The sequence below is a fragment of the Solea solea genome, chromosome 8 (genome assembly GCF_958295425.1).
Source record: "Solea solea chromosome 8, fSolSol10.1, whole genome shotgun sequence".
Classification (NCBI taxonomy): domain Eukaryota; kingdom Metazoa; phylum Chordata; class Actinopteri; order Pleuronectiformes; family Soleidae; genus Solea; species Solea solea.
The window spans coordinates 18362440-18372928 of NC_081141.1; the positions used below are offsets into that span (position 1 = coordinate 18362440).

A 10489-nucleotide genomic window follows, 5' to 3' on the forward strand; every position below is an offset into this window, starting at 1 on the left:
TCAGGAAATACAGGTTTATTCTCATCCAACTTAACAAAACCCTTAATTACATACTGTTTGTAATAGATACATTTGCAACTGTTAATATTATATATCTGCTGCAGAATCTTGAAATTAAGTAACATTGACAAAATTCCCGTCTGCATCAACCAATGTCATCCCAGGAAAAAAAGGCCAAATGTGGCGAGGTGCTTTTATGTTTCCTGGTAAGCTTTGATTAAAAATCCTGTCAAACATGAATGAAAATATAAAGGATATCTGTGAGCTGGACTTGATTTAGCTGTAGGCTGTAGATGTTTCACCTCTCACCCAGGAGTCATTCAGAACTGAAGAAGCCTCTTGAGTGAAAGGTGAAGAAAATATTAAGGATTTTCCCTTAACTCTCCATTACACTGGCCCCTAAACTGTAAACATCCAGTGGTAACATCCCTCTTCAAATGTTTGATGTCAGAGGATGAGCATATACAGTAGTTTACAGCATGAGACATGAAGCTTGACATAACGGTGAATTAGCAGACAGCTATACAGAATGTATACTGTTACAATAGAACAGAAATCATCATTCATAAAAAGGCACTGGGACCCTTTCACACCCAGAAAAATCGAAATACAAAGCAGATTAAAACATTTCAAAGCACAGTGCGAGATTAATGTGTTGGTTCTATTAAACAATCATTTAAATGGGTTAGCTAGAAGTTAAATATTTGACCATTTCATGTTCTTTTAAATGATTGACATGTGTCGACTCACACTGATCTAAAAACAGTTCCTATAAAAGACCACAAGCTCAACAGATATAACAGTAATATGTGTGTGTAGACACAGATTGTAGGTTTTTTTTCTGTCTAGACTTGATTGTCTTCAAAGATTTGTAAATATCAGTATTGGGAGAATGAGGTGTGGAAGTTTTTCCCCCGCTTTATTTGGCCTTCAAATGTTTTACTCTCTGTAATCAGTGGAAAAAATAGCTTGCTTCTGCTAAAGGATTCTCACAACTGAAAAGTTGGTATTTTTTGAGGTCTATGCTACATGTAGACATTTCATTCAATAAATAACTATGCTGATGATTATTCAGTAATTCCAGTTAACGAGGATTATATTCATTGTTCTAAAAGAACCCCCAAATTCTCTGATTTAATACTTTTCTGAGCAGTGATTGTAAGGAAAGTTAGACTCATGCTTAAAAGAAAAGACATTTTCTCAGAAGAACTATGAAAAAAAGAAAGTAAAGATGCCATTAAATTTATATAGTTCCATTATTTAATATCCCTGTCATCACACATATGCCTTGCATTGAGCCACTATGTTGCATAAAGTCATAACTGTGCCAACTGTGTTCTTGTTACAGATAATAATGCCCAGACTAAACATCTGACACAGATATATCCTCATGAGAAAAGGACTTTAAAACTGATAGCCATTTTGTTTATGACCATGTGTTCACATAAATTAGTTTATGGTCTAAACCATTTGTAGTTTCTGGTCACCTTCATCTCAAACTGATTTTTAAGTACCTTCTCACATAAAAGATCAAATATACAGAAGCACTGGAATCCAGAAACTGCAAACAGCAATTCTGGAGGGAACATATATATATATATATATACACACATGTATATATATATATACACAAATTAACATTATCTATTATATCTGCAAATAACTAATTTTAAAAAACAGAAAGAAAGAAAACATAAAACATGGGTCTTTTATAATTTATATCTACAAAGCGGTGCATCTAATGAGTATGAATGCAGAAAGCCTTATCTTCAGAAATGTTTGTGTATACAGTAAGTGCTACAGTCACAGCCAGCTGTCAGTGACCATTCATTATAGTCTGTGATGTGGATGCTGTGGTGGTGGTGGGCAGGCCTGTAGATGAGATGCTGGTGAAGAAGTTATCCTCTCTCAGTTTGAGATGCTCTGCGAGCTCCAGGTTGACCTTGGCTTCCTCAATGTCATTGTTGATGGCGGCAATCAGAGCTTCTGTTTGGAAAGAGATGCAGACAAAACAAGTGAGCCAAGTCAGTAAATGTGTGTGAATTACCTCTTCAGGACATAAACATTTATCTGGCAGAAACATAGACATGTCATAGACTGCCAAAACCTGGTCTGAATGAGTCCGAACCTCAATTCTGAGGAACTGGTTAAGTTTAGGGCCCAGATTTGAATTGTTGTTAGGGTTAGGCATCAAGTAGTTATAGAAAAGGTTTAGGATAAAGCTTTGTTTAAGCTGTCCAAATGAATAGAAGTCAATGTACATGTGTGTGAGGGTGTTAGGAAAAAAAAGTGACATACCAAGTGAGTCATAGCTTCTCTCTGGACGGATGTAGCCCACCATGACAACACTGAGAACCTCCCCATAAAAATCCTCCTTGAACGTGTGAATCACATGGGTCTCCTAGAACCAAAAAATAAATAAATAAAAAATTGGCATTTACTGCAATTATAAGGAATAGTTTGCTCTGCCTCTCTAGCCTTAAAATGAATACATTTAAAAGGCACAGTATGCAATCTCTGCCACCATAGACCTAGATTGATGACATTAGCAAGCAGCATGAAATCATGGGAACTGAATATTTCATACCTCTCTGTGTTTCATAGACGGACTAACCATGACGCTGATAATAATCTGTCTTTTTTATCATTCTGGAACAACCCCTTATGTGCAGCCATGAGTGAAATCCCCATGAATGCACATATTCATCCGTTGACACTTTATAACCACAAGACCCAACCTCAATCTATATTTTAGTCCCCCCCCCCCCCGGAATTATTTACACTCATTACTGTAGCAGAAGAAGATGTCTTGTGACCAGACCATCACTGCCTTCAAACCCTAGGTGATGTATAAATTCATATTCAACATGCATATTGTCAGTCAGACTAAAATATCAAACAGTTTGCAACAGTTGGTGCTTTTTATGCTACTTACCATTGACTTTTTTGTATTTTTGTAGTACGGATTCCAGCCAATGCTCATCACCATTTTGTGAACATCCCCGTTACCCACACATGCCCAGCCATAGTAGATTCCTGTGCTGATATCTGCTGGAAGATTGTCCACCACTGAGTCTGAAAAGTTGGCTGGTGACAGGATGGGGAAAGGGAGGATGGTGAGAAAAGGAAAGAGTTAAAATGAGGTCTGCTAGGAAACAAAATTATTCTTGCTCAATGGCACTTTTGCAATTGCCATATTCCATACACAAAATGTAAGTTCATAAACAAAAATCCCCTTCTTTTGTTTGTTTGTTTGTTTTTAGGAAGGAATGGGAGCAAGCTTTTTAACAAATGTGTTGTGTACAAAACAAAAAAAGCAGTAAAAGGGCCGGGCGATATGGCTGAAAAACATATCACAACTACAACAGTAACTACTTCATATTGACAATTATTGATAATTTTTCATTTTTGAAAAATGAATAATAATAAAAAAACATATTTTAACTTTAACACTTTTATTCTAAACTCATAAACTTTCCTCTTATTTTAATCACTACAGTTATCAACCAGACCACACAGAGGAAAATAGTAATGTCAAGCACGTTCATGAGATTTTTAAAACCAAACTTCTCAACGATGCTGAGTGGAAGCATGTCCTTGGCTCTGTGATAAGTCACTACCTCAGTTATGTCTTTGTAACGTTTGGATTTTTTGTCATACTTTTGCAGAGCACCTCAACAGGGCGGTCTGTGTATCTCCACAGGTAGCGGCAGATGAGGTTGATTGGCATGCAGTACAGGCGGAGTAATCCAGGGGGTGTGAGCGACGAAGATGGTAGAATAAGTTAGTTGATAATAAGTAATAAGCTCGGTCGGACTTTAAGTAACCATAAAACTGCTATACTGGCAAGGTAGTGTGTCTTTTTTTTTTATTTTTTTAAACTAATGATCTCCTTGATTTCAGCACTCATTCTCGCCTCTGCTCACTCGATGTTCACATGCTGCTGTTGTGAGTGAGACACGGGGAAGAGGATGGCGCAACCAAATCGACTGTTCAGTGATTGGTTTGACTGCCACTCCAGAGGCTTTGACCACTCTACAGGTTTTTTGTTTTTTTCCCAACGAAGTAGAGTGATTTTATCGACCGTTTTTTCAATTGATATTGCGGAAGTGTCTATCACAATACGTATCGTTATTGTATTATCACCCAGCCCTAAGTAAAATCAATAATTGTTTAATATTTTCACCCAACGGTTTATTAAACAATTTAGTTTCCTGATTACCTGTTTCATGCTTTAAACATTATTTTTAGTTTAAAAATACAAATGCACTGCACTGTTACATTCAAACCAGTGCACACAAAGCTCCACAAGACAAAATGGATGGCTAAAAATAGTTTGAGGTATGACTGAAAACAAAGAAGTGCCCACAAAACGTTAAATAGATGAACTTAACTGCTCAAAAAAAAGCTGCTAGTTCTACGAAATGAAGACTTATTGCCCCTACCCGCCCCCAAGCTGCTGTTTTTAACACACAAACGCTCCCTCAGTCAGGTCTTATACAGTAGTATTGCTTGACCAGTGGTGTATACTACTTTAGTGGATACACTATCACTAATCCCCCAGGCTGTTACAAACAATGTTGCTTGTTTCTGTGTTTATAACTGTGATACTTTAGTGTGTAGGGATGATAAAGTCCAATGGTCAGGCATGTCGAGTGCAGGCCACTTTTCCCCAGTTACATAAAAAACAAAGCACACTCAAAGCAGCATGGGTTGCCAGACCAGCAGCGCAATAGCCTAGAAAAAGAACATGCACATGGTGAATTTTATTATATGCAAGTAGTGTTTTTAAACGAAAATGACAGTCATCGCCACTTGTTACCTGCAAAAACAAATGTGAGTGCGATTATGAGTGCAATTTCTGCAGTTGATACGCATCACTGCACATTTTGGTGGTTATACAGACACCCTTTTTCTTCTATAGTGGATATACATCTTATACCTGCGTATCATGTACACTACACCACTGTGCCTGACAGAGCATATTATTAAATGAAGGATGCATACAAATAATGTTATTGCCATTGTTTCTATCTTTAAATTAAGCAGTTGTGTCACATTTGTTAAACCGTTAAATATTCTCAGATGAGAGTGAAAAAAACATATAAAATTCATATCAGACAGGCTGTAATGATTTTTTAAGATCGTTATTAACCGTAGAAATACATATCGGTGTACCTGTACCTGTATCGATATGTACCTCTGCACGTTTTCTAGATCGCCAAGTCATTCAGAATGACTTGGCGATACTGACATAATACTGTCATAAAAAGCTGTTTGGTAAGAGATTATTAACTCACCTGTGGGAATCCCCAGCTCTTTGCTCCCTCTCCCGAAGCCTCGGATGACCTCTCCGCGGCAGAAGTACGGTAGACTCTTCATGGTTCACGCTAACGGTTCACTGGCTCTGACGAAAGCGACAGAATGACCTCGAACTACACAAGGAAGTGAGACCGGTTAACGTGGGCTAGCGCCTCCTTGACAGCTCGACTGTATCTGTCACCTTGAGGCTTTCAGAAATCGTCCTTGAACTCAGCTGTATCTTCGCCTGCTGTTGAAGTAGTAGTTGATTGTAGTTTGATAAGGTTTAACCTTACTCACAGACACAGACTTAACAGTTCACCACCTAAGAGGCTAAGCTAACTGTTAGCTTCATCAGAGGGACCGACTCTTACAACGTGTTGTTTAAGTAGTTTTAAAAGAAATATTGATCCGACTGTCTCCAAGAAACACAGTTCCGGCTTCTCTCTGGTCCACCTGCAGTGTGACGATGAAAATAAAGACCTGGTGGTCGCAGTCAGACAGCCACTAGGATGCTGCCTACATACTTCACATCTGCGTCGCACGTAAAACGCTTATGCTAACGTCATTGTCCACGTGATAGAAGGAGGCGTGGAGCCACGTGCTGCCTTCAAGTGTCGTCAGAATATTTTCAACTGAATGTTCTCGAGTGGAGGTAGGAACATAAACGCGTCATAAAAGATAAGGTTAGTTATCGACAAACTCAGTGGTATATATTTGAAGAAAAGTGCATTTACTACAAAAATACCGCCGTCATTAGATACAAGATACTTGTAACAATTAAATATTAAACTCTTAGGTTTAAGCAATTATATTAGACAAATGAAATATGATACCTCTAAAGTATGTCAACAGATACGTCAAAATATTTTTATGTCAAATAAATGAATAAAAATAGATTTTTAGTCGTGACATTTTATGGATAAAGTACTTAGTTACAATCATAATGTTATTAATTAAGAATCATTTTTACGTTTGTTTTTAAGGTCCCTCCATAAAAACAGCTGCTCTCTTTTCCCTTCAATAATACAACATAAATAATGAAAATAATGTAATTAGATGAACTGAGGGAACCTTCTCAAACATTTTTTAAAAGAACCAGTGGTCAGTCATGTATTCCACTGAGGTTAATAAAAGCTTAATCTTTGTATTGGCTGACAGTAAAATACAACATTTAACATACATTTAATACAGTGTCATTTATCTATCCAGTCACAAGAGGGTGACATTTTCCAACCAAACGCTGGTCTAGTCTAGATAGAGTGACTCAAAACACAATTTCAAAAATTTTATTTAGTATGAATATTTATAATTAATTGACATCATCGATAACATACATATATACAGTATATATATATATATATATACACACATATATGTGTATAGAGGTGTCTTCTCATTTTAGACTGGCATATATATATATATATATATATACATATACATATATGTATATATATATATATACATATATATACATATATATATATATATATGTATATATATGTTGGATGAGCAGTTAAACAAGTCTAAATCTACAAATCTAGTTGCCGCTGACTTCATGACTTTTTGGATAATCTCCAATCCTGCATCATCCAGGCCTACAAATTATATTGTATAGATCAGTGGTTCTCTTTTAAATGTTAAAGTACCAAGAAAATATCTATCTATCTTTAAAGGAAACATGTAACTGTATAACATAATTAAACGTCTTAGTGATCAGATTATATTTAACATCACAGTTTTGTATCATCATCATCATCATATGATGTTTTGTTTATGGAGAAAAGGGGGCGTGGTATGTTTGGTTGATTGCAGACACCGGACACGCGCCTGTCAATTTAGAAAAGTGGCCGCTGCGCACCTGTCATGAATCCGGCGTTAATTTTGCGCATGCGCGCACCTGTTGAGCGCTGAGAGTGAGCTCAGTTGACTTTCTTTGACGACATGACAGAAATATAAATCTCGACTGACTACACATATAACTCACACTAATGACATCTTAACTGAGTTTCGTACTCTGAAATAATGAGGTTCCTGAGACCAAGAAGGATTCTCCTGTTTCTGAAGCTCACTTCTGTTCTGGCGATGCTATGGCTGCTCGCCATTCTCAGCTGCTCTGATGAAGAGTGGGATTCAAACTTCAGACTTGGTTACCGCTGGTTCGAGTACGCGGACGATGACGGGAGTCCGGAAGCCACGTGCAACTGCTCGGCCATCCTGCAGGGAGACAGCCGGGCAGTAGAACAGGCCAAAATACTCAGCATCACCAGGGCTTTCCGCAAGAATGTTCTACTTTCGGATGAGCATTACATTAAAGCGGCCCAAGACTGCAGGTGTGTGGCTTTACATATATTTATATTTTGATTTATTGCTCAGAGTGTGACATCTTGACAGAAATTAGTAATGTTTCCAACGTTGTGCATTTACAGGGAATTCAAGTTGAGCAGGAGATATATAACATTCCCATTAAGTCAGGAGGAAGAGGACTTCCCAATAGCTTACTCTTTGGTTGTGCATCATAAGGTAAGCATATTTAAAATCCTTTATTTGATTCCGTTAATGTTAAAGCTACAGTGTTTTTTTTTATAAACAAAAAGGCAGAATATATATATATATATATATATATATATATATATATATATATATGTGTATATGTGTATATATATATATATATATGTATATGTGTATATATAAATTCTGCCTTTTTTGTTTTGTTTTTTTCTGAACAAAAACAATGTGACAATTGTATGCTGTGTCCTTGTGCACTTGTGATGTGAGACAGTTGCAAACAGGTGACTAGAAACACAAAAAAGTGCCCACTAAACATCTCAGAAGTAATTCAGCAGATTGATGCGATAAATGCATCTGCCCTGTGTCTGTTCCCTCCAGTGTTGCCAGATATACAATTACTATCATATCTGTACGATAATATGGCCGTTTCATTGAACAGAAATCCCTGCAAACTCCTCCCTGAAATCGTGTGTGGTCCTGCTTCTTGACAAGGGACAGTATAGTTTGTGTCTGGTCTCCCACGTTTTTAAAATCAAATCACATTTGAAGATCTTCTAGTGTGGGACAGGCTTCACTCAGGTGATGGAGCCCTTAAGCAAATGAAGGACACAACAGACCGATTATTGTATTTGTTTGGTCATCATGAACAGAAAACAAGATGGCGGCTGAATATCAACAACAAACCTTACCTAAAGTCATGCACTGGAAGCTTTAAAAGTAGAGTCAAAATGTATTGATCAAAAGGGCACTTTGCTTATTTTACAGATTTAAATTCTTTTCATTTGAAAAGTACACACAAAGCTGATTTTTACATATTTTTTTATTTTTCATGTATTTTAGGTGCAGAACTTTGAGCGGCTCCTGAGAGCCATCTACGCACCTCAAAATCTATACTGTGTCCACGTGGACAAAAAAGCAAAGGACTCGGTTGTAGCTGCCATCACGGCGATTATGTCCTGTTTCCCTAACACCTTCATGGTCAGCAGGACTGAAGATGTGATCTACGGTGCCTGGCCACGTGTCCAGGCCGACCTCAACTGTATGGCTGATCTTTATAACATGCGCAAAAAATGGAAATACTTCATCAACCTTTGTGGCCAAGATTTCCCTCTAAAAACCAATTTGGAGATCGTAAGACAGCTGCGTTCACTGAACGGCGCAAACAGCTTAGAGTCGGAACAAATGCCTGCAGGAAAGGTGTGGAGGGTGGCCTCTGTTTGCCAGATACTTGATGGAAGATTAGAGGTACTTTTTTAAAGGTTTTAATACTTATTATTTGCAAGGTTTACTTTAACAATTCAAACTGACCTCATTTATCAATAATGCTATGCTTGTATAATTCTGTGTTTTTAACCATCTCAGGTGACGCAAACACCAAAGGGGCCGCCTCCCTTCAACATGCCCATTCTGTCAGGAAATGCCTACATTGTGGTAAACCGAGGCTTCATCCGCACTGTGCTGAAGGACAAGCGAGTGCAGGCACTGTTGGAATGGTCCAAAGACACATACAGTCCCGACGAGTTCATCTGGGCGACCATTCAACGAATCCCCGGCGTCCCAGGCTCGACCTGGCCCAGCCCCAAATACGACATGACCGACATCAACGCCATCGCACGACTGGTGAAATGGGATGGACACGAGGGGTCACGCAGTTCAATGCAGGCGGTGTATCCAGCGTGCGAAGGTACACATGTGCGGTCAGTATGCGTGTATGGTTCTGGAGACCTCCAGTGGATGCTGGAGCAGCATCATCTATTTGCTAATAAGTTTGACATTGATATGGACCCCTTAGCTGTCTACTGCCTGGAGAAATATCTGAGAAAGAAGGCACTGTCTGAGTTACAATACATGTATGAGAGGTTTATCACTGCAACCAAGGACGCAATTAAATTCAATCCTTTATTTATACAGGAAGACTTCATTTCGAGAGTTATCGTAAGTTTGTTATTTTAGTGTTAAAGTTATTCGAATAAGTGGCAATACATTATCCAGTCATATTCCTGCTGTTCTACCAGTGGTCAGTCTTCTCAGAAGCCCAGAGGTCAAATATTTTAAAAAGAAATGAACATTAAAATGTTGCAGATTTTTAAACATAAACAGTGAGAGGGGCAAATGCATCTTTATTGAAACAAAACATTTTATACAACAACCCAAGACCTTACAAGCCACAAATGTATATAAATAAAAAGCACAGTATTGACCCTCTTCATACAGTTCCTGTCTAGCTGTCAGAGAACAAAGTATTTCCTCATCATTCTCCAACAATTTAACCTTTCTCTCTCACACACATACACACATATACACACACTTACAACCTAGAGAAACCACAACTTGAGTTACACTGGTACACAATTCTGCATCTGAGTTAGGAATCAAATAGATTTCTGATACTGCAGCAACTGAAAGCATGCAACACATTACTGCAGCTACTGGTAACTGCCTTTTTTTGCTACCTTTTTTATGTCATGACATCTCAAGTATTTTCACAGTGATATACAGTACAATGCTAATAGAAGAGCCTATTTGTAGCATTTTTATGATTGTATAAGGTGCTGGATGACACAGTGATATAATAAACTGTTCAAAAACAGTTGGACCAGTCTGTTTCATGCCATTACAAACTGCAGGTGGAGTACAGAGTTTTGTAAACCATGATCATCAGAAATGTGACTATTCT

General features: G+C 37.9%; 2 protein-coding genes across 2 annotated transcripts; one reads left to right on the forward strand and one right to left on the reverse strand.

Annotated features, from left to right (window-relative positions):
- Positions 1–5860, reverse strand: rfk (riboflavin kinase). The gene is made up of 4 exons (XM_058635796.1): positions 5301–5860; positions 2936–3087; positions 2299–2401; positions 1–1986 (listed from the first exon to the last, which is right to left on the reverse strand). Exons 1-4 carry the CDS (start codon positions 5380–5382, stop codon positions 1817–1819), a joined length of 507 nt encoding a protein of 168 aa, XP_058491779.1. The 5' UTR covers positions 5383–5860; the 3' UTR covers positions 1–1816.
- Positions 5861–7013: 1153 nt separating this feature from the next.
- On the forward strand, positions 7014–10402 carry LOC131463770 (beta-1,3-galactosyl-O-glycosyl-glycoprotein beta-1,6-N-acetylglucosaminyltransferase-like). Its single transcript, XM_058635794.1, has 4 exons — positions 7014–7634; positions 7731–7824; positions 8653–9057; positions 9175–10402. Exons 1-4 carry the CDS (start codon positions 7327–7329, stop codon positions 9763–9765), a joined length of 1398 nt encoding a protein of 465 aa, XP_058491777.1. The 5' UTR covers positions 7014–7326; the 3' UTR covers positions 9766–10402.
- Positions 10403–10489: the final 87 nt, after the last annotated feature.

What these genes read in the sequence shown, in the direction of transcription:
- LOC131463770 (XM_058635794.1), top strand. Translation starts at nt 7,327, where the DNA reads ATGAGGTTCCTGAGACCAAGAAGGATTCTCCTGTTTCTGAAGCTCACT. An exon ending in AAAGCGGCCCAAGACTGCAG is followed by an intron (nt 7,635 to 7,730) that starts GTGTGTGGCTTT and finishes GTGCATTTACAG; the next exon opens with GGAATTCAAGTTGAGCAGGA. An exon ending in CTTTGGTTGTGCATCATAAG is followed by an intron (nt 7,825 to 8,652) that starts GTAAGCATATTT and finishes CATGTATTTTAG; the next exon opens with GTGCAGAACTTTGAGCGGCT.
- rfk (XM_058635796.1), bottom strand. Translation starts at nt 5,382, where the DNA reads ATGAAGAGTCTACCGTACTTCTGCCGCGGAGAGGTCATCCGAGGCTTC. An exon ending in AGAGCTGGGGATTCCCACAG is followed by an intron (nt 3,088 to 5,300) that starts GTGAGTTAATAA and finishes TCCTGTCACCAG; the next exon opens with CCAACTTTTCAGACTCAGTG. An exon ending in GAGAAGCTATGACTCACTTG is followed by an intron (nt 1,987 to 2,298) that starts GTATGTCACTTT and finishes CTTTCCAAACAG; the next exon opens with AAGCTCTGATTGCCGCCATC.